The sequence below is a fragment of the Python bivittatus genome, unplaced genomic scaffold (genome assembly GCF_059951505.1).
Source record: "Python bivittatus isolate LINGU-HERP-01145 unplaced genomic scaffold, Pbiv_v1 ctg000610_np1212, whole genome shotgun sequence".
Lineage (NCBI taxonomy): Eukaryota > Metazoa > Chordata > Lepidosauria > Squamata > Pythonidae > Python > Python bivittatus.
This window is the reverse complement of record NW_028277088.1, coordinates 50,499,073-50,523,845: the sequence shown is the minus strand read 5'-3', so window position 1 is coordinate 50,523,845 and position 24,773 is coordinate 50,499,073. Positions and strand designations below refer to the sequence as shown.

At 38.5% G+C, this 24,773-nt stretch overlaps 1 protein-coding gene across 2 annotated transcripts in view; it reads left to right on the top strand.

Annotated features, from left to right (window-relative positions):
• AMPH (amphiphysin) overlaps nucleotides 1–24,773 on the top strand; it is an 89,211-nt gene that overhangs the window by 19,344 nt on the left and 45,094 nt on the right. For both annotated transcript variants that reach the window (XM_007429161.4, XM_088149991.1), the window contains exons 2-3: nucleotides 18,637–18,717; nucleotides 22,663–22,717. In XM_007429161.4, coding sequence (XP_007429223.1) covers nucleotides 18,637–18,717; nucleotides 22,663–22,717 — 136 coding nt within the window. The remainder of the gene's footprint in view (nucleotides 1–18,636; nucleotides 18,718–22,662; nucleotides 22,718–24,773) is intronic.

The window sequence follows — 24,773 nt, the reverse complement described above, 5'->3', positions numbered from 1 at the left end:
CTGCTGTACTTGTCTCATTCAGCAGTCTGAGTAAGTCAGCTGGAAGAAGCCCTAGTGTTTTCACACAGTGCACATCGCAGGCTTTTGTCTTTCGGAGCAGCTACCAGAGTAAAAGGAGCTGGCTGAAGGGCAGGGTAGGGAGTACCTTCAGTCAAAAAGTAAGCTCTGTCTACTTATTTGAGCATTTGCTCCTCTGCCCAGGCTGACTGCAGTGCACGTTTTTATATAGTTTGGGTCATTGTTACAAAAGCATCGAAGAGAGAATCATATCTGCAGAAGATGTATAAGATTGTTAAGAGAATATTTAATACTGTATTTGTTATAGAGGTTGAGGCACCAAGCTAGAAACTAGGAGACCGTGGGTTCTAGTCCTGCCTTAGGCATGAAGCCAGCTGCATGAACTTGGGCCAGTCACTCTCTCTCAGCCATAGGAAGCAGGCAAGGGCAAACCACTTGTGTAAAACCTTGCCAAGAAAATTACAGGGACTAGTCCAGGCAGTTGTCAGGAGTCTGTAACTGACTTGAGGGCACAAAAGAAAAAAACATCAATATATTAATCAGGACAGCTGAATGTAGAGTAAACCTAGTTGGAACAGACAAAGTAGTATATTTTACTCAACATTTCTCCTCCCCCCCCTTTTTTTTAAATGGCCAGAGTGGGAAAAATTAGAATTGCCTTCCCCAATCTGTTATCTCCAAGGTTGTTAAACTACAAGTCTCTGTATTGTCAGCCAGCATGTCTTTCGCATCCTAACGGATCAAGAACTGTGAAAGACTTCTGAAAGCCGGGAAAACCATTAGTCAACAGAATAGGTCTAAAAGTTAGCTTGACCTATAAGGAAGCTTTCTGTGTTCCTTTGCTAATATTGGGTTCCTTTACGTGGATGTGCTAAGAGTTATTAAGATACTTTCAGCTCTTAGGAAAAGTGATGTGGAAAGATTAGTATTAGTCATTAATAATAGTTCTACTGGTTTTTCTGAAATGCCTTTTCTGGTGCTAGTGATAATGTATATTTTAAAATCAGTACAAGTGGAGGCAAAAGTTTCCATGTTTTCCATATTCTTTTTAAAAGAAAATATACTATGTTTGCTTTTCACCCAAATGATAATTCACAGTAATTTTCCTGGTTGAAGGAGGCTGATCTGGAGTGAATAACTGACATGGTAGATTATCTTTATGGATTTTCCAACAAAAAAGAGCCAGTTTGGTAGACTTCATAGACATAACCATGTCATTTTCTTGTCCACAGTATGGAAATGCTTTGCCATTGCTTTCTTACGGGACATTTTTCTAGTGTAGCCTCCAGCTTTAGGAATCCCTGGTGGTCTCCAATCAAAATCCTAACCACACTTGACTTTGCTTACCTTCAAAGCCCAAGCAAGCTCTTGTTTACAGTCTGTAGAACCGGCCTTGTAACATAGCATCACTTTTTGAATTTTTAGTTCATTCTGGTATGTTTTTATATTAAAAGGCTGGTTCTACAGATTGAAAGCAAGGATCAATGTACAGAACACTTGTTTCAGAGAAGAAAACAATCTTGCTATGGTAACTTTTAATTAATAGTTTGGTTCCTCTATGCATGCATACAGGAAAGGGTAGGCTTAGAATTCGCCATCTTCTGAGAAGCAGCAGTAGCTTCCAGACAGTTCCACAGGTCCAGTTGTAAACCTGATGCTATGTTACAAATGGGCTCAAATTGGAGGAAGGAGACCACCATAAAGTACTGTAGGTAAGGCAACAAAAAGCAGTGAAAGGAATGCTCCCTTAACCCACTTTCCTTACAGGGGAAGAAGATAGCTGTCTCCAGAGATGGAAGTTCCAGAATAGGAGCCTCCTGTTCTGGCTTTGCTCCTGTAGAAGCTACTTTATTATTAAATAGATCTTGGTTTAGCCCACATTTGGCCTACTCAAAAAGCTAGAATGGTCTCTTCTTACATTATCTCCTCAGACCTCGCCATTGTACCATGTGAATAGCATGGGGTGAACCTAATTCTGGCACAGTGTAAAGACTAGGGATAGAGATAGGACTCCATTCTCTCTGTCCACGTTTAGGTTTTCTGTGAATTAACAGGTCTAAATGGGGCTCTTCCATCTGATTATGTCTGTTTATCAAATTTTTGCTAGAGACATAGTTATGATTGTCAGCTGAAACGTTACCAAGCCTATGGATTTTATCTGTGAAAGTGAAAGGCTGTCTGCTCTGCTTTTTTTTTGTCAGTTTCCTTATAAATTGCACTTTCCACATAAAATCCCAGAACAGTACACAATACCTTGGAAAAGCCAGAGAATCAGACTGTACAAGAACAAGACCATTTCTTAGAGAATAAAAAAAGAACAGCGGTAGTGTATACAGCCTAGAATTGTAAAAACACACATTTCTAATATCTCTACAGTTTTTCTGATATGCAGTTTTTGAAAGAATTCAATATAGGAAAGAAACTGTTCCCTTTTTACATCTCCATGAAACCAGCAGCAGAAGGCCGTTTATTCTTCTCTAAGGAGGAAGAGATTGCTGAAAGCCGTCATCCGGAATAAATCTAAAGAACTGAACTGTACCACCAAAACTAATGTTGTTGCCCTAGAAAGCCCATGGGAAATTATCTCAAGTTCTGTTTCAGTAAGCTCATTATGTTTAAAAATATAGCCAAACTCCCAGACTGTGCTCTTCAGTTTTAAGGCACTGGGGACAGGAAAGCTGTTCTTGGAGGGTTTACCAAAACATTGAACATTTCATAGGTAGCATCCATGGACTTCTCTTGCCACGTATACAGTGGGAATGTCCACTGCTTTTTGTATTTTGTGGGGAACTAGGCATTAGGAATGGGCTGGAAATCATTCATTTTAGATTATAAACCAGGCATACAGAATATAAGTATTATGCAAGAGTTGAGGATCAGAAGAGGAAGATTAACTGATAGGAAGCTGATAGATCTTGCAACAATGGAAGCTTAAGTTTACATCCAAAATAGGTAGGCAGGAATTAGCATTTAAAGAATGGGTGTCCAAAGAAGAAACATCTTACAAAAGCCTGAAGGAGTTTTGAACAATATGAGGACGAAATTTGGATATTGTTGCAGTAGAGATTTCTTTGATTTACCCTGAAAACACTGCAGAGCTAGGGAATCTGTGGCCAACCAGATGTTGCTGGGATCTATTACATCTGGCATTTAAACATGAAGCATTCTTTTTTAACCTAACGTTTGTTTATCAGGTTTGGTCATTTTAAAACTTTCCTGAACTTGTTTGGATAAAATATTTATTTTTATTATGCTTTCGTTGGTCATTTTTGATCTTACACTCACTGAGAATTAATATAAATGGAAAACCTCACTTAATGGTTGGACAACGATAGGATGAATTAATGTTAGTGTGATCCTATACAGATTTGTTCAAAAATGTATCCCACTGAGTTCTGTGTGGGTTAGCCCTAGACAGAGCCACTATAAAGCGCTTTTGTGCAAAGGTTTTTGCCACCCCTAGCAAGAGAAGAAGGTTTGGTGCAGCTCCTATTTGTTAGGCTGAGCTTCCCAGAACTGCAACAGTATGCACACCAGAAGATGTTAGCGGCGCTAAGAGTTTCAGATTGTGCAATATGTACAGTTTCCCTGAATTGATACACAGCATGTATTTCAGAAAAGTGAGATCTGATGTAAGTGAGTATGTGTGGTTGGTGTTTGAAATGGAAAATTGATTTTTAAAATTTAATTTGGCACCCCCTGTGTCATGGCGCCTTTGTGCAGTGTACAACTTGCACACCTGCTTGGGCAGTCCTGCCCTTAAATAAATGAATGTAGAATTGTGACCTGAGGCTTTAGCAATACTAAGTATGGACACTTCACAGGTCAGTATCTTAACTAAAAAATCTGCTTCTGTGTTCACTTTAATTTCTTGTACACCCACTGGTGTGCCATCATCATCCATGCATTGAAGAGAAAGATCTGCATAGTTATTGGATAGATTGGAAGCCAATTGTGAGTTACTAATTTACAGGTTCCCCTCTAAAATAAATAGGAATCCATGTGTGTTACGTACGATCATTAATAATCCACCTGACATATTTATAGGGTAAGGAGGCATCCAAATGCCTGAAACTGTCATATTTTCCATACTTTCATTAGTTATTACTTGTAAAGTAAATGTCAGCTTTTTCATTCTGCTCCATGTCAAATGAACAGAAGTCTTTGCCTTCAGCTAAAGCACTCCTTACCATATTAAGGGATTAATATGAAAAGAAAAGAAAGCATTGCTTTTTAGGTTTGTGTCTTCACAATCTTTTTCAATTTATTGGCAGAGTATCCTTCAGTAAAGGATCTGACCAATAAGACAAGTTGGGGAATAAGTTATAGCCCCTTCATTCAAAAAGTTTGAAATCCAGAGCATGCTTCCATTTTCCAGAGTAGCAGGTTACACACGCACTGAATAGCCTGAACCAAAAATCATGTAAGAATCATGCTGTATGAAGAGCTAACGTCATACAGCAGATGTCAGCACTGACTGAAGTTATGCAGAGTCAAGTCTGGTTAGTATTTGTCTAGCACTTAGGCTAGTCTGGAAGTCAAAAGACATCTTGAAAGATGGCAATGTCAGATCACTTTCATACTGTTGCTAAGATAATTGCATGGACGTGAAATCACCAGATGAGCTCGGCTCAAAAGAAATTGTACCTTTACATACAATGGAAAGGACACAATAAGGCAAAGTTATTTATGTGGTTATTCATAGTTTTACTATGTTTCATTTTGCTGTTATTTAGTGTTTTTATAATAACAATAACAACAATAATAATATATTAAATTTATATGCTGCCCGACTCTAATGCCATCTTACCGAAACTGCCATGGGGTAATGATATAAATATTGGATTAAAGAAGTAGAGAATCAGGTTCAAGTCCATACCCAAGCATAAAAGTTTTGAGGAAATTGTTCTCTCTGAGCCAAACCTACTTCATAGAAATGTTATTGTGGAGAAAAATCAGAAGAGGGAGTACTCGATAGGATGCCTTGTGCTTCTGTAAGACAAGTGGGATATAAATCTAATCAGTAATAGAATTAATCTTACGTATGTTTATTCTGAAGGAACCCCATTGATCTCAATGGGATTTGTAGTCATGTAACCCCAAAATGCAAACATAGACATGTTTCTGCAGATGTTAGCTTCCAGCAGGGAGCAGCGCCTAGGAGACCTTGGCAGTTCTCAAAAAGGCTGAGCAGTCAGATCTCTTAAGTACATGGGTGGGAGATCAGCAGGAAATCTAAGGGCTATAGACCGAAGAGGTTGAAAAACTGTCTCAGAAGAAGACACTGGCTAAGTTCACTAATTCTTTATTAGTCCATCTACCCATGCTGATTTTTATTAGTTATTTATGATGTAAAAGGTGGTGGAGCTTTTGAAAAATTTCTCAACCTGGTTGTAATTATTGATCACAAATGTCAAGCAATTGGTTGTTGTTTTTTTAATTGTTCCATGGACTCCTTTTTTTTAAAACAATCTTTTAGGTAGTAAAATAAACAAACAAAAAATGTCTTACTTTTTGGTGCTGGATAGCTCCTTTCTAAACTTGCTTTCTCTTCTCCTCCCTATCCGAAATTGCAGTGAGCAGTCATCTGCCTGTGAAAACTGTCAGCATAACTGTAAACCAAAATGCTGCAAAAGGAAGATAAATAGGAATCTCTGTTAACAGAGATATGGAAAGGGATGCATCGTTTCCATATATCTTCCAACCTTCCTCTCATGGGGACAGCTGTAGAAATGGATTATTTGACAATTCAGAGGTCTAGATTTGCTCTAAATCATGTATTCACTCTGGATTCACAGCAAAAACTGTAATAACTAAAAGCTAAATCTTATCAATGGGAAAACTGCAGTTCAAGGTGAACACAAGGATGATAGCATACTAAAACTTTACAGAGTTTTAAAACAGAAAAACAATAGCACCAATGTAGCAATGTTCCTGTTAGAGTAGCAGCAGCAGTGGCAGATAAATCAGTTATGAAAAGAACACAACTTTTTTCCACAAAAAAAACTAGAAAATCTTTTAGATTCTACTAGAGGCCAATAAAGAAAGGGCCACCCGTGTTTTTCTCAGGAAAACAAAGTTGTGGAGCCAACACACACACACACACACGCCTGTGAAAAATAGATTAAACATAGATTAAAAATCAAAAAAATGTCCTGTTGCAACAAATAGGATATTGACATCTACTGTATAAACATACAAGAAGTTGTGTTGTTGTTGTTGTTTTTTAATCCTTCTGATGGGAGAAATTTAATTGCCAATTGTTGCATTGGATGAAGTTGAGTTGTACATCACAGTCTTCCTTCCCAAGACTTGGCATACATGGTATACTTAGCACCACTCCATATTTCTAGCCAGCATTCACCAAAAGTCTTTAGAAGCAAGATTTGGAAGACAGATCATGGTAGTTCCACCACTGGCTACTTGCTGCTTAATTTAGTAATGCCAGCTCATGCTTTGTTTCACCTAAATAAAAAGGAAGGGAAAATATGAACTATAGTTCTTGCAGCTGAAGTCTGTGAGCTTCTGGATAGTATATTACATATTGTTTACTATGAATGTAGTTTGAACTTAGGGGCAAAAAAGTATGACTTGGGAAACTAACCTGTAACATGAATGATGGAAAAACCAGATGCAATATAATCACAGCCTTTTTGTGGGGCACATAAAAGAGGGGGCCCATGAATGTATTACTTCCTGTGTGACACACTTTACAAGCTTCCATGAATGCCTTTCATTAATCATTGATGCCCATAAATCAGAGGAAGCAATGTGGACCAACTTTCTTCATCTGTGGTGATCTTTGATGAATTGGGTTATAATCCTGAGCAATAATCTCTGCTATCAGAACAATCCTTCATGCCCCTGTTTTTCATTTTTGTCAGGTTGTAGATATTCCTCAGGAGGTGTCAGATAGCAGATAAGGGTCTTAACGTTTTCTCCTGATAATATTTTGTGTTAAAATATGGCATGCAGTAATTTAAGCAAAAGAATGAACAGATTAAAACATATAAAAACAAAAAGAGCTTCTCAAAAACCAAGTTGCATGTTAGGATATAAAAGTTTGAGATCAAATATACAATTTGTAGGTGAAAATATTCATCATGAAACTGGATATTCATAGTTCAGTATAACAGTGTAGTTAAATTCTTATAGCATCTTAATCTTAAGATAATTAAAACATTGAGAAGGTTTTAATTTAATTAGAGTACAATTGATGATACCTTAACAGAGATGGAGCTATTTTGTGTTGATTCAGAACATTGGTACATCTAGCCCAGTATTTTTTATATTAACTAGCAATGGTTTTTCAGGGATTTAGGATGGAGTTTCCTCCAACTCTTCCAGACATATTGGGGCTTGAACTTGAGACTTTCTACATGCAGCTATTGTTCTTCCCAAGTGGCGTCTCTGTAATTATCGTCAGTCTTCAATTCTTTTATCTCTGGTAGGTTCCAAAAGTACTGATGGTAGCAGTCACCATCTGAGCTAATATCAGTTCCATGCAATGCTAGACTAGACACCTGAAACTGTTACTAGCTTCCTTGTCCCACTGGGGACTTGTTCATCAGGGTGGAGCCCTGGGTCATTAACAATTATACTTTTTTAAACAAAATGTGAGCTCAAGCATTTGCTACCCTCTATGCTATCTGGTGATGTTGGGCCTGAATTAGGCACACAAGACCCATTTATATGATAGTTGTACAGGATACTGAGTATCATCCTGCAGATCTCTCAGGTACAACCTTTCCTCTAGGCATCAGTTAATACAGACATAAAAAAAGGAGTTGTGCTCACATCACAATATTGCCTCTTGTGGTGGTTGTGAATTCTCACAGAAGCCTGCACCATATTTACAAAGTAGATCTATTCAAGGGTCACCTACAGGGAATTTCCCAGGATTGGAGGCTTATGTCAAAAAGGGAAGGAGCTTGTGTTGAGAAACTGCTTTCATCACACACACACACACATGCACACACACACACACCCCCCATGGACATCTTTGGTCATGTGATCTCTCGGGTGTAATAGAATAAGGAAAGAGCAAGAGTACAGTCCCTTATGTACTCCTTCACAGTCACGAAGGAGCCATACACTGTATCTGGGATAGCATTCCAGGGGGTTCTGAACGTTCAAAACTAAAAAATTAAGGTGTAGAGCACCAAACTGCCTAATTATTACATAGTTTTCTTTAACCATAAACAGTATAAAAAATCATTCAATTTTTTAATTAAAGTGAGGCATGTGGCCCGGTAGTTATGAAGGGAAATGCCAACCAGCATACTTATAATTCCAGGTGATACACAGGGAACTCACTGTAGTGCATCAGCATTGAATGGCCATGAGTTTCCTATATTTTATTATAATAATACCTTGGTGTTTAAATTAAAAAACAAAAAATAAGCATTGTTATTTGTGTGACACCAAAAACTACTTTTGGCATGTCAGAATATATTACTCTTAACAGTTTATTATTATTATTTTACACAACAAATACCTATGTCAATGGTTGTCTTTGAAGACTTCAGCAATTTTGGGATCCTATGGATGTCACCTATGCCATGGTGCCTGTTGGTTCTACATTGCTGACTCCAGATTATGTGATGGGCCTCAGAACTTCTTGTTGATGATGAAGCAGTCTGAAGAAGGTTGAGAACAGCTGATGTAGGTCATATCTGTCTTTACTCATTTTCAAAAGCAGTTGTACGGTATGAGTATACACACCCAGTTTTTCAAGAAATACAAATCAAATGCCTTCTAGATACATGAAGTTCATTTGAACCTTCATAGCCAATTATCCAAAGGATAATTATCAGGGCTGTGCAAAGGGACACTTCACACAGTTTGTAGGCATGGTGATGCACCTCTCCTCAAAGCGTTGAAGGGGGCTATATCCACCAGAAGGCTGGATGTAGCTACTTCAAAAACCTTTCACAGGTCATTCCACATGGTTGGACATGCACGGCTGCTTAACTTTACCAGCAGATCCAGCAGCAGTGTTTTTTAAATATTTTATTTTATGTGTAAATACTAAAAACAAAAAAAGAACTACAGCCCCAACAGAAAAAAAGGATTATAATCAATCATTTAATCTTTCCATATTTCAGTTATTATTTCATGAGACTTGTGGTAATATTAATGCCTGAGAGAGAGCCTACCAGATGTGCAAGCTGTAGACCAATATCTTCGATTAAGGTGGATGCTAAAATGTTAACTGCAACACTAGCTAGGAGGCTACAGATAGAAACACCATCTATTATTCATCCATCTCAATCTGGATTTATAAAAAATAGACAAGCTTCTCAAATTTGTGTTTGAGACCCAGCAGAAGTATTGTTTCTGTGTCCACATACATACATGCCTTCCAGAAGATACAGCTGCTACACAACTTTGAAGAAGGGCCCTCTGCAAAGCACCCCCTTTGAATGCTCTGTGTATGCATTATATTTAGATTGAGCCCTAATGTCATCCTGGTAGAAAGGTAAGACATAAATCAAAATAATAATATTACCAAATCTGTCAGTTGCTTTTCTTGCCCTATCATGTATCCAAGCAGTACCACAGTTAATTGATGTAGCTACCAAGTGTAAACAACTTTACATGTTGTAAACAGCACAGAAGTTAAACCTGTTTTCTGTTTAAAAACTTAACATAAAACATAAAATCCAAAGGTAAAGAAGCAATTTATTTTTAACCAAGGTTGCTGTTGAATACTTGGAACTTAAAATGCATGACGTGAGAACAGGCGATCATTTCTGAAGTCTATGACACAATCTTTTCGAAATATTATGTTGTTGTTCCTTAGCCAGTTAGTCAAAATGGCAACCTAAGTTAACTCAGCTAGATTCAATCATTACGGTTGTTTGGTACAGATGGAATTTGATGCACGTTATGTAATTAACATGCATGATGCATATGTGTATGGTTAAATAAATCGATTTCTGCTTCACCCTGGATAGATTGATAGAGGAAATGCATAGATAGTTATTGTCCTTGGGGTGACATTTACAAAAGATTTGTAAAGTAATAAGTCATCAGTTCTTTATTTTTAAGAAAGTCTGTGCTTAAATTCATATGTATTAAAAATAACTGCATAGCTTTGATACATAAGTTGTCAGTGATCATGTATTTGCCGCGCGGTTCAGAATTCCAGCTGTGGGTTTGAATGTGAACCTTGGCTTTATTATCAAGGAGACTGTCAGTTGCTTTCCCCCATGGAGATAAGAGTCATCATTAGAATAACCCAATTATTCTATATTCTAAAGCTCTCGTTCAACATTTAAGATTTCCACATTAAAGGTACTAATAGCTAGCCAAAACATGATCCAAATTCTTATCTAGGATAGGGATACTCTAATACAGTGTTGTCCAAACTTGGCCACTTTAAGATGAGTGGACTTCAACTCCCAGAATTCCCCAGCCAGCTGGGGAATTCTGGGAGTTGAAGTCCACTCATCTTAAAGTGGCCAAGTTTGGACAACACTGCTCTAATATATAGATAATCTAATACCGAGTATAGTCTCCTAAAGTGACCACAACCACTTTGAAATCAGCATTGGCAGAGCTGCCTGTTCCTATGCAGAGTTTTAGCACCGTATCACTGCAAGATCAAATGGCAGCTTGGATGAATGCATCAAGGATAGGCAACATGGAGGGCCATGGTCACTTTATGCCCGGAAAAAGATCCCTCCCCTGGTTTTGATTTTTTTTCAAACCAATGGAATGTGGGAAAGATGTTATGTAAAGGACAAGGATAGCTCCCTGAAAACTGAACCAGATGGGACCAGATATAGCAGGGAGAAGCCAGAAATTGGGTCTGAAAGTGGCCTGGATCCCACTGGGACTGCATAGAAAACAAAATCTAGAAAAAACATCTTGAATGCACCCTATGCAAAAGGCATTTGAACAGCGGCTTGAGATGTTGCCATTCTAAGCCCCTCTTTCTGGGGTCACATGACCAGAGTAGAGCATATGCAACCCACCCTGTGCTTCCCGGTGCAAATATATATATATGCAAAAATATATAGGTGCAACATGAGGGAAGAGCAGAAACATACAGAGAAGCGACAGCTATGCACCCGGTCTGGTTAGACCTTCGTAACAGACAAATACACAGATGTAACATACGCACATCCACTCTTACTAGAACTTTACAGACACACGGCCACAGACCCTGGGGAGAAAGAATACATACACACACACGTACCTGCCCCACCCCCACAGTACTTGCTTACACAGATGAGAATACAGACAACCATGGCCCTACTGGTGAAAAGGTTAGAAAGAATTCCAGAAACCATGCTCTATTTGGTTTTCCTACTTTGTTTTAATTTTAAAAATGGAGGGGATGAAACAAAGGCCCAGTTTTATTTATAAGATTACTGCTGTGGCTTACATTGCCCATAGATATTCATAGAAAATAAAAATGATGGGTAGCCAAAGGGCAATGTTTTCTTTTGAAATATGCTCACTTGCCCAGAAAAATGCTAAAGTGGTAGACATCATTTTGCAGAACTAGAGGTAGAAATAGTAGGAAGCAATCTTATCAGTGTACCTTACGATAAACAGATGTTTCAGACTGACCACTCCCGTTGTATCAATCTTTTTAGAAACAGGTATACCACCTGCTATGGCAGATGTGAGAGCAATGGCAATACGCTCTGAAATTTTCAGATACTCCTACTGGTCCCTAAATATTGTCTGCCTCTGTTTTTGTGAATGAATGATCAGACAGCCAATATCAGAGGTAGCACTTGCATATTGCTGTAGGCAAGAGGCTTTCCAATGGACTCAGCTCACCCATTCATCTGTGAGGGAGTGTAATGGTATGTGGGAATGACCTTGGGAGACAGAAGAAGAGCCACAGCCAGGGGAACGGTTGAATAAGAGGCAGCTTAGCCCACAAAAGGATTGTGGGTGTGGCAAACGCCTCAGAAGGGACCCTCCCTAGTTTCTCCCCCGTCGCCTTTACAGTCCAAGAAACTGTCTGTTTTTTGTCTTTGTTTTAATGTTTTGATTGTTCTGACTTATAAGTGCTGGATTTTTACTTCTGTAATGTGGGTGTTTTAATTGTATTATTTATTCTGTGTAAGCTGCCAAGAGTCCTTTTGATTGCGGCAGTACAGAAATATGTTAAAAAATAATAAATGAAATGAAATGAAGATGCCTTTCTGAAATTTGGGTGGTTTTTACTTCTTGAGCTTGCCAGCTATGTGGGGCTTCATTCTATATAACTATATTATAATGATATAAAAGACTTTAAAGAAACATAAAATTTATTATATAGCAGGGGGAGACAATATTTGGTGAAAGAAAGAAACAACCCTCTACTAAACTACCTATGGAGGAAAAAAGGAGCTCTCTTTTTTAAACACCCTAGAGAACAACAACAACAAACAAATAGCAAATTAAACAACTAAACAAAACTGAAGTCATACATACAACATGCATCTATTGCTAAATTTTAAAGAAAAAAAATCAGATGATTGAAATTATGTAACTATCTTCAATTTCATCATTATGATTCAGTTTTTAAACAATGAATTAAACCTAGACCATATGGAATCACATGGTCCAATCTTACCTTTACTTCAGGACAAAGCTAATTCAGAGGCTAAGAGTTGACAGATGTGATTAAGCCAGCTTTTAGAAACTGGAACAGAAGCGAAAGTGGCTTTCTATGGCAGGTCTATTATAGTTGTCCATTCCTAACCACAATGATATCAAAATGACAGAATATGTGTTGTGATGTCATGATGTAAGCATTGCCCTTTCAAATTTGTGTAGCAATGTTGCATGCAAGTACCAAGGGGTGGAATTTGCATTAGACATTTTACCATCCTCATACCTCCACCCCCCGCCTTGCCCTCCATGCAGACTTTATATTCAAGATCTTTGAGCCAGACAGTAGAATGATGGAAAGAAAGAAGCAGCATGATTAGCTGTCTTTACAATACACAGGAGATGTTTGTGTGTGTATATACATATACATATATGCATACAAGCATGGGCAGACCAAGTCTCCAGAGTTGTATATGATCTCAAATCCCTCTTGTTGGGGGAAAAACTCTCTTTGACAATAATTCAGAATCAGATGAATCAAATGTATGCTATTTGGCCCTATGTGTGAGCCACTTAGAGTCCCTCTGTGATTGAGACAGCATACAGTTGGCAAATAAAATAAAATAAATAAAAGGTCACTTACCTCCACACTAAGCCCTAATTATCCTTCCCTCCCCTTTTTAAAAAAGTCCCCTCAAAGTAGAAGCTTTATCATTTCCACTGACAGAGACTTTGGGGAGAAATGTTTTCAGAGGGCATTACTCTCCCTCCATCAAGCATGTTGAACTCTGTGTTCCCTTCATCCTGGGGATAGGTGAATCTGAGGACCTGGATAAGGGACACGGTTTCAAGACAGGATGCAACGATTCCCTAAAGCATCTTAAGGGCCAGAGTAGGCCACAATTAGATGTTTCCATGCCTATACTAGCACCTGGAGTGCATGTAGAAATAGAAATAGAAAATAGAAATAGGTTCCCACAGTGATGTAAGAAACTTATATCACTCTGAAATTTATGTTTTCTAAGGGCAAACACTAATGTGATGAAACCAGATCTACAGTCAGGACCAGAAATATTGGAACAAGGATAACTGTTTTGGCATTTGGCCTCTGTATACCACTACATTGAAGTTGAAAGGAAACACACCCGATGGAGCTAAGTCAGGACTTTCAGCTGTAATTCAAGGGGGTTGACAAAAGTGGGGCACTAATCATTCAGGAAGTACAGCCAGTGGCATACGCACACCCGCATCATTGGTGGTTCATAAGTAATGGAACGAATGGCTGATAAGCAGCTACATGGCCAGGTGTGGCCTGTTTCCTGGGTACCCCATGACCAATCAAGCAGATAAAAGGCCTGGAGGTGGTCCTGAGTGTTACATTTGCATTTGGTAGCTGTTCACTGGAACTCTCAACATGAGATCCAAAGAGGTGTCCATGCGAGTGAAGGAGGCCATCATTAGGCTTAGAAAACAAAATAAACCCATCAGAGAGATATCAAAAACAAAAACAAAAGGGAGTGGCCAATACAACAGTTTGGAGCATCCTGAAAAAGAAGGGATTAACTGGCAAGCTCAGCAATAGCAAAAGGCCTGGAAGACCACAGAAGACAACTAAAGTGGATGACCGCAGAATTCTGCTCATGGTGAAGAGGAACCCTTTCACAACATCTACCCAGGTCAAGAAGCCACTCTTGAGGAGGTAGGCATGTCATTGTCAACATCTATAGTCAAGAGATGGCTTTATGAATGTAAATACAGAGGCTTCACAGCAAGGTGCAGGTGCAAACCACTGGTAATGCTCAAGAACAGAAAGGCCAGATTGGACTTTGCTGGCAAACACCTAAAAAAGCCTGCCCAGATCTGGAATAAGATTCTTTGGACTGATGAAACCAAGATTAACTTGCACCAGAATGATGGGAAGAGAAAAGTATGGAGAAGGAAAGGAACAGCTCATGATCCAGAGCATACCACACCATCTGTCAAACATGGTGGAGGCAGTGTTATGGCATGGGCATGTATGGCTGCCAGTGGAAGTGGGTCACTGGTGTTTCTTGATGACCTGACTGCTGATAAAAGCAGCAGGATGAATTCTGAAGTGTATATTGGACAGAATATTCTTTCTCCTCAGATTCAGCCAAATGCTGCCAAACTGATAGGACACCACTTCATATTGCAGATGGATAATGACCCAAAACATACAGCAAAAGCTACCCAAGAGTTTCTCAAGGCAAAGAAGTGGGATGTTCTTCAATGGCCAAGTCAGTCACCTGATCTCAACCCAATAGGGCATGCTTTTTGCTTACTGAAGACAAGACTGAAGGCAGAAAGATCCACAAACAAGCAGCAGCTGAAGGCAACTGCAGTTAAGGCCTGTCAAAGCATCTTGAGGGAGGAAGCTCAGCATTTGGTCATGTCCATGGGTTCCAGACTTCAGGCAGTCATTGACTGCAAAGGATTTTCATCCAGGTATTAAAGGTGATCCTTATGTTTGTAATGATGTTGGTTTGTTCCATTACTTATCAGCCACCAACAATGGGGGTATGTGTATGCCACTGGCTGTACTTCCTGAATGGTTAGCGCCCCACTTTTTTCAAACCCCTTGAATTACAGCTGAAAGTCCTGACTTCGCTCCCATCTGGGTGTGTATCCTGACTGTAGGTCTTCTCACATCTTGATGTCACAAGCAAAAGTGGCTTCTTTGTCACCACACTGACATGTACCAACCCTTAAAATAATGGATCAGGGGTGTATTTGAGCATTTAGTGTCAGGTGTGTGGGTGTTGATGCCTGAGCAATTACTGCCTGTCAAAAGATTCATTAATGAAGTCACAACATGCTTATATGTATAGCTCTTGTTTAGCCAGGAAGGACATTTTAATAGCTCTGGGTAGAAACGGAGCTGGGGCTATTTGCAGAAAATATGATCAGTATGGTTAAATATATCATTTACTACCCTGATTGGAGAAGACATAATGGTCTGTCAGCTTAATTTTATTCAAAACTCCTCTAAAAGTTAACATTTTTCAGTTCCCAACTTTTCATGAAAGGAATGCCTCTTCATTGTTTATCCTTTTTCTGTCCAATATTTGTCTGTTCTAACCATATCTTCATTTAATGTAATTAACTGTCTTTTAAGGGCTTCTTATAGCTCAGTGGCTTTTACGTATTCCTTCTCCATCCTATTCTTGGGAGTTTCGGTATATCTCAAAAACTCCAGAACCTAAGAGCAGCTTAAATGTTTACAAGGAAGTTGTCCTGGCTCAGAGAGGCAACTGAAATCGCCTTCCTAACTTTTGCATCTGAAATGCAGTATATAAGGGGGAATTTACTCTGCCTCTTTGTGAAGACCTCTAGTCAAGTGATAACAGATGCTAGTTGTGAAGAAGAAAATTAGTCAGCCAGAGCTTACAATACAATAGTAGAGCAAGACTAGGGCATAAATCCTGAAAACCAGTAGATGTTAGCCAAGAGTTAGCTTTCTGTACGTTTTTGCAGACATTAGGGATTGTCTAGATGTTTACAGCTTGTAAAACAATGTAATATACCTAGGCAAGAGTGGGACATAGATACAGTGACCGTATGTCCTCTATTATAAAGGACGGTCCTTTATTTAAGAAAGGTGTCCTTTAGATTTATTTATTTATTTTTCAAAAACTCACTTTTGTCCTTTATTTTGGTCAGTTAACTTTTACCATACAAAGACTACCCCTTAATCCACAGTCTTTCAAATTCATGCCATTGAATTGTGTTTTTAAAATACATTTACATATACTGTTTGATTTTAGATATTTTTACTAGAATGAATATGCGTTTTTATAAAGTTTTTCTTGGTTTTGCTCTTGAATGTTCCTTTGGAAAGCAAATGTATAAACAAACTTTTTTTTTTTTTATCCTCATGAACCAGGTTTGCCCCTTTCTCAGGTTTGTCCTTTATTTTTTCCAAGAAAATATGGTCACTGTCAGCATAGCCCACAGAGAAAGGCGACAAGTGAAGGGAACTAGGATGCTCCAATAGGATGCTGACACAAAGAGCAGACGGGGCTTGTTGCCTGTAAAATGCCTCTGCTTCCTTTTCAAGGCCACTACAGCAGCCTTCTCCATAGTCCAGCTGGTTCTTATTAAAGCAGATCTCTCTTGGGATACCTCCTCTTTAATCTTGAGTCCTGCCACTCCAACCTTTGTTTTTCTAGGCAGGGATATGGCACTGTTGGTGCCTCAGGGATGAGTCAGAGCTGTTCTATTTGATGAGGTTTCAAGGCTCTGGGCCAAGACATCCTCCCTCTCTTTCAAGGAGTTCTATGTGTCTTCACCTTCAGCCATCCTCCCTCAGATGAGAAAATATCCAGTATGACCCTGGCCTGACAATCAGTGTGTGTGTGTGTGCACGCGCGTGTATATTCACAGCCCTGTGTGAGTGCATATGGGAAGACCAGATCAAACAGACAGATGCTGTAATGCAGTGTTTCTCAGCCTCAGCAGCTTTAAGATGTGTGGACTTCAACTCCCAGAATTCCCCACAAGGCATAATCATGTGACTTTCTCCACCAGCACTCAAACCTATTGGCTGCAGCTGCTTATATTTTACAAAAAGGCCTTTTTCATCCCATTGGATTCCCTTCTGCTTTTTTTCTTGCATCTGTTCTAAATCAGTAAACTTTTTTCCCTAGGCAGATTTACAGTCACATTACTCACATGTCCGTTACCTTTAAAGGGTAATATTTGTCTAGATAGTATCACATGGGAGCAGTGTTGAGTTTGCTGGAATGCATTATGCCCAGGAATAAGGAAATATTTTAGATAGACCACCTTAAGAACAGGCATTAATTTACATTTGTTTATATAGAAAAAGAACTCAAGCAAAAAGCACTTTCTTTAGTTTCATTAAATCTTGAGTAGTCTCCAATCATATTTTTAAGGCCAAGTAACTCTAAAATTTGAGTCTTCAATCTTGTCAAATTCAAGGTTGTCCTTGGTGGCATGTTTTTAAATGTTACTGCATATGCCTATCTCTTTCAGCTATTTCTCTCTTCCACTTCCAAGAAAGAAAAGAGTGAGGGTACCATTGGTTAGGACAACAGCTTGCAGAACAGACTTTAAATGCTATTCTGTTTTGATGAAAGTGTGGGGTAAATGGTTCTGTGCACAAATGAGGCCTGCCATCTAGGAAGTTCATGCTTTAATTTTGTCTGGTTCATCTTTGAGGTACATATGTGATCCATCTCCAGTGAGTAGCAGAGCTGAACTCTTCAATGCCTAAGGGGGTCTGAAGTCTCTTTCTGGGGAAGGATGTGCGTATGTGTTCTGCTTTGCACTTGTTTCAAATCCCATTCCATTTCATATTAACCTGTTCATTAATGCAGTGCTTCTATTATCACTGTGTTGTAAATTCACCCACAGATGTTATGCAATACCTAATTGAGATCATGCATCTTGGTCCCTTCCGCAGACTTTTGAGCAATGCAAATATTCGCCATAATCATTTTGTATATATTTGTATGGCAAATATATACAAAAGACTTGCATCTTAATGTGGATGATAAACTCCAAAGCTCATTTGTCAGTTCATGTTTAAGATTTCACACCTCATTAACTGGCAGGCCAATTTATTTCACTGTTTCTCTGTTGCTATGTGTTTAAAATTAGAGACAGATTGGAATAATGTTGATTACTGTCATGTATAATGAACCATAACATGTAGGAGAAAGCTTAATGAAGTTTGGTTTTGAACACCATTGGCTGGCATAGCGGTCTATTATTCTGCCAGATTTTTCTCTACTGTGCTGCAGTAAAGCCTCTGGGACCATTCATTGACAGGAAGATCTATTGCTTCATAAAAACAGGATGAGACCCTTGCTAGTTCTGGAAACATTGCCAGGCTGCCCACGCAGTGATCCAAGATTAGTTTTATATTAAGATGCATATCAGGGAGAAAGTAGGAGTAAGATATTACCAGAATGAGATGAAGAACCAATAATGTCAAAACAATATAATCCCTCCACTGATATGTGGTGGGATCTGCTCAAGGTAACACCGAATTTCCTTATTATTCACTTATAGGTGCTTCAGAAGCTAGGCAAAGCTGATGAAACAAAAGACGAACAATTCGAAGAGTATGTTCAGAACTTCAAACGGCAAGAGGTAAGGAGATTTTGTTGGTTTGACTATCACATAAGATATTAATTCACTAGATCTTAGCCCAAAGACTTACAGGTAAGTTATTTGAGTATGTAATTTATTCCATGTTTATGTACTTAATGCTTTTTCTTGGTCACCTTTCAACACTGAAACTTGTGATTATGGCTGAGAAGTGTGCACAAAACAGAAAATATATTTGGTTTCAAATCTGGATTAAACCTTCATGTTTTAGAAGTTCTGCCAAACCTTTCAGCTCAGCCATGGTTCAGCAGAAACAAACCCAGAACATTTCAGTTGTTCTGGGTTTTGGATAAACAAAATCCCCAGGGATTCCAAAGGATTTTACAGAATACATAGGACAAGATTGGTACATGTCATACACCCTCACCCCTCATTAGCTATTCTTGGTATGTCATATCCAACCAATACCTACCCCCCGCCCCCGACTGCATTCTTCACAGCATTTTCCCTTCCCTCAGCAGCCACCACTGATATTCCAGCATGGCATATTCTACCAGTAATCTACCAATCCTTTAGGCTGAATTACTGTATATCAAATAAAAGCAGATAAACTGGTGTAGAAATCCACATTTTCTCTAGACTAAATCCCAGTCTGTTCATCCTCACATATCTGGGAGTTTCACAGCCTTCTTGGATTACTTAAGTAGAAAATAGAGCTGTATGTCATCTGTACAATGTTGACATAATTAATCCAAATCTCCAGATAATTATGTCAGTGGTTTCATTCTTTTTTCAAACAAGAGTATAAACAGCGACAAGCTTTGAGAAAGCGAACCACTCCAGTTCCCACTGTTAACCCCCCCCCCGATCAAAATTGTGCCATCCAAATTTGGCCCTTTTGTCATTCAGTGTTGACGCTGCACTTTTGATGATTTAAGTGGCATTTGAGTGTGTTAAAGGGGGGTATGGAGCTGTTTGAGTTCCAAAGGTTGCCTGTTCCCATTCCTATATTTAAATTTTTTTTAAAAACACTGTAAAAATCTTGTGGCTCTCCAAAATATTGCAGGAGCTGTAGACCCCAACCCTTAAGTTTCCTAATGCTGTGTTAAATAAACCAGGATCAATCTGAATGTGGTTGGCTGGAGATCATGGCAAACATGAACTGGTTCTTTGACTGGTTCATAGTCCTGGTTACCAGCCAGAGTTAGTGAACAAACGATAGCCATTTCTCCCTGATCCCTACTGCTTGCCTACTTCCTACCATCTGCCTATTTGGAACCATTTGCATTCAAACCAGATGCTTTATCATGAATCTGTATTAATAAGTCAATGTGAAATAGAACATTAGTTTGTTCTGTTGGAAAGTTATAATGGAGATAATCTGGATAAGGTACGTATAGCAGCCTTCTAAGGTTGTTTTTCAGATGATGATGATGATGATGATGATGATGATGATGATGATGATGATGAAGAATTTTCAAATTGACTTGGACCAAGTGCTTGTTCTCAGTATTGGTCTAACTGCAGCCCCTTAATGACTTCTTGAGTCACAATTGTGCAGTAAGGATCTTTACTGTTACTAGTAAAGTTTTTTTCCTGTCTTATTACGTTTAGCTTTTTTTTCTTTTTTTTTTTTTGTGAACAGTGAAACAGTTGCCATGGCTCTTAAGGAAAGAACAAGATGTAGCCATAAACATTAATCTGTAATGATAATGAGTGGAATATATTACATATTAGGATTTGGTAGCAAACAAAAGCAGCCCTTTTCTTCCTTCAAGAAGTTATTAAGTACATTAATCAAACTGTCATACTTGTATTTAATCCAACAGATGACAGAACTGCCAAATACCTTAATTTGATGGCTTTCTTCTTTGCTTTAAAAAAGCTCTTGGAGCCTATCTGTGTTTCACAGCCTGTACCAATTGTGTTTTATTTCAATTGTTTCTCTTCAGTCAACCAAACACAGTTGATTTGTGAGTGTATCTGTAAAACAAATTGTTTAAGGAAACTGGCCAGGCTCTTCTGCAGTTCCCAGAATTCTTTGCAAGATTCAGGCCACCCGAAGCATTTCAATGGAAATATATGCTCAGTCAACACTTGAAAAAGATTAATTGTGGACCTATTTAACAGCTTTGTCTTTTGTCCACCTTTCAAAGCGTTATTGTAAATATTATGTGAAGAGATGCAAACTTCAGTCAAATCAAACTTAAATGTGACATTAATGATTAGCAAGAAATCCTGGGGAAGACTCTTGGCTTAATATTTGCTGTGAAATAAGAAGACCCTGGCTCAAATGTTATTTCCTTTGGAAACCCTAAGCAAGATTCCATTCTTTGAATCTTAGATCTCAGTGTCATACAGTACCATACAAAATTATTTTGAGGTCACAGTGTACAATTTGGCCAATTTATAATTCTAAGGATTATTAAATTAGAAAACAGACACTGAAGACATAACAATAGACCTTCAAGTCTTAGGTTGTGATCTTTAGCTGATGGTGAAATTCTCACAGTTTTATGTTACAACAAAGTAATTGCCTTCTTGTAGCTAATTATACTCTAAGAGTAAAGTTGGGCAATGTTACTTAGCTCCAAATGTTTGTAATTAACTTATCCAATAAGTAAAATGTGCAATGTGGTCTGTGTTGCACAGATTTTTCTTATTTATTTGTTAACTATCCAGTATACTTTCTGTCTTTTAAGACCCAAAGGGATAGATCCAACCAAACAAGATATCAGTAATTGGGGTTCAAGTTGTGTTTGATACTGTGGGAGCAGTCTCCCCTTAAGCCTGAACTAAGAAATGTGACTAAATAATGAGTGAAATAGGATCCATACTCATAGACTGAATTTGCTGTTGATTACAGATATGTTGAAGCTTTCTGCTGTTACATGATAAACTAACAGTTGGCCTTTCCCCAAAAGTTTTGAATTTTCCATAATTCAGTGTTTTAACTTACCTAAAAAGTAAATTGTCATTTTTGGTCTATACTCATGTAGGTACTTGAAATGTTTGCACATAACATACTCAGAATATTATAGTAACTCGTGCTTTGATGTTTATTTGTTTCCCCTTTTTAAATATGTCTGGGTTTGTTTTAAATAAACCTTGATTAACAAAGCCTTCCTACTGGCTGGGAGAGAGAAAATGGTACAGTATTGGATTGGACAAACATATGGTAGAAATTTGCCTTAGGCAGTCCCACAGGTCTCACTGCTATGTTGAATGTAACTTTAACCCAGTTCATGTCTTTGTATGGCTTACAGTTTTATACTTAACTCCAGAAATAAAGAAAATTAATTGCAAAAGTCGACAGTGGCCAGACATGCTATGAAGCCCTTTTGTTGAAGGTTATGAACCATGGTCTACCATGCTGGTCCAGTGTGAATTGGTAGATAGATGTTTTTTGACTTCCTAGTCTAGGGCTGACAGAGAGGGATTGACCCGCCAGTTTCCATGCCTAAAAGAGGATTAGAACCTGGGTCTCCCCATTGCTAGTCCAGCACCCTTTAACCATCATACCATACTGGCTCTCCATTACATTACAATATAGTACATTACTGTGTGTATATCTGTGTATGTCCTGTTTAAACAGTAGGCCTCTGCAGATCATTCTGGGTCTTCTGGGTATGTCAGGTTAGCCTTCAAGTGGCTGCTTCACAGTTTCAAGGAGCACAGCCAGACACATCAAACGACTTGCACTCAGTCCTAGTAAACTGTAGAAAATCGTTTTTGCGCTATAGAAACTAGCTAAACAATTGCTTCACTCGGTAAATATGTGATGATTTTTTTTAGCTGCTTGCTAGAGAACATTTTCATTTTTTAAAGATTTTTAATAGATTAAATTTGTCTACATTGATAGACTACATTAATACAACTATATACTGCATACAGTATATATAACAATCACTTATGGGAATTCAGTTGTTTTCTTCATGGAACTGAGTTGCATACAGGATTTGATTTTATTTCGGTTTTGTATTTCAGGCAGAAGGTTCCAGACTTCAGAAAGAACTCCGAGGATATTTAGCTGCAATCAAAGGTAATTGCAATGAAAGCAGCACATTTTAGTCTTTTGCTGCAAATGTTAAATGTAAAATTTAATTAGCTGTTTGTGAAGCTTGTGAAGTTGCTTTGTCCAGATGTCATCAATGGCCTATCAAGCCACTGAGACAAATAGTAGAATGAGACTGCTAGTCCATATGAGATACAAAAATCAGCTCAGTGAGAAAGGTAATTATTGTTACTAAACTGCAGCAGGATCCCCAAATACCCACATATAAATACTTCCTAATGGGAAGTTCCCTGACTTTCTAATTTTGTACTTAGCAGCATCAGGTTACACATTTAACTGCTTGTTGGATAAAGCATAACCAGCAACTGAATTGTCATTATTCAGAAATATATTTTAAAAAATTCATTCCCCTGAACTTTCCCCAAGTGTTAGTTAAGATGAAGAGCATAATTTTCATCAGTTCGGTGGATAGATAGATTTAATTTACAAAAGACCTTGTGGAGATTCTTCTTTGCCAAGTGGACAGGACAGAAAACAACAAAGTTCAGACAGATTTTTGTCTGAAAATTAGAAGCATTCAGTCACCCATTTGTTACAAATATAAGAAGATCAGTGTAACATCTGACCATGACATTCCATAATGATGGAATCCTATTGAATGTGCAGTTCTTTGCAAGGGATAGGCCACTTGGTGCCTTCTAGAAATTGACCTAGAGTTCCCACAATCCCTTGTCATTTTCCATGGGCCATGCTGGCTGAGCCTGGTGGGATTTAAGAGTACAAAAGCTCTGGAGGGTAACAGGTTGTCTACTACTGAGGCTTTGTGCTTCCTCTTGGATCTGTTCTCTTTTGTCCCCCATTATTGGGTAGTCCAAGTTTTCAGATGATGTAGTTACATTCAAGGCCTCATATTCTGGGAGCTGTGTAGGGCCATGACTTGGTAACATCACAATTGAACAAAAAGTATTTTTCACTAACCCAATTTTATTTCAGGTTAAAACAGGCTAAATCATATCAGAAAAATACAGAGTTAGCTTAGTCAGCATTAACACAAACAGGTCTCTGTGACCCATCTGCAAGAAAAAACTGAGCTATTTCAGATAACTGAAGTGGCTTTAAGATGAGCTCCCCTTTTATATTCTTCCTAAGCTCCCCCCCCCCCCCCCATTCAATCATGTCTGATTCTCAGAGCCTGCTTGGACAAGTCCCTGCAGTTTTCTTGACAAGGTTTTTCAGAAGTGGTTTGCCACTGCCTTCTTCCTAGGGCTGAGAGAAAGTGACTGGCCCAAGGTCACCCAGCTGGCTTTGTGCCCAAGGTGGGACTAGAACTTATGGTAAAACCGGGAGACAGTGAGTTCTAGTCCCACCTCCTCAGCTTGGGTACATTTGTACCCTTATTTCACAGAGAGCTGTCCCCTTTTTGAAGAAAACGTAGAGAATATTTACCCATTTTTGGGTACCTTGGTTACATTTGTAGATGCATGAAGCCATCCCAGATAAATGGATGGAACACCAGTCCTTCAACCAAAAGTTATTGCATAATTTGTTTTTCTATCACATTTCGGTACTGCCACAAGCTGAGATACTCTGAACTGTAATATTAAACAAATCAGAAGGGGTTAATTGTTAAGTACACAGGGAATAATCATATGAACTTCACTAAATTAATTTAAATGAATGAAATATTGCATTTAAGTTCAACCAAATTTCATCTTGTCTTTGCTCTGCCACCTTTTTACCTGCTTGTATCTAGAACATCATGCATGGTTGACCATCAGCCTCCCAAATGTTGCACTTTGTGTTCTACAGGAAGGTCTAGCCAGCACAAGTCTGGTGAAAAGTTACAGAATCACAAGGAAGAGGGCCTTGAGATCAGCCATGAACAGTCAGCAGATTGAGTAGGCATATAGGTGACATACTTACCATCACATATTTCCTGGAACTGCTTTTTTCAGAAAGTGTGGTTCCATTGCAAAACTCTGCCTATAAATATCAGAGGCCCCAAAGAACTGAACTGCCAAACTTATGTTGAAAAGGTTCTTCTTGTTCCTCAGTGTGGGATAGGGTTGTTTTTTTTTTCCTG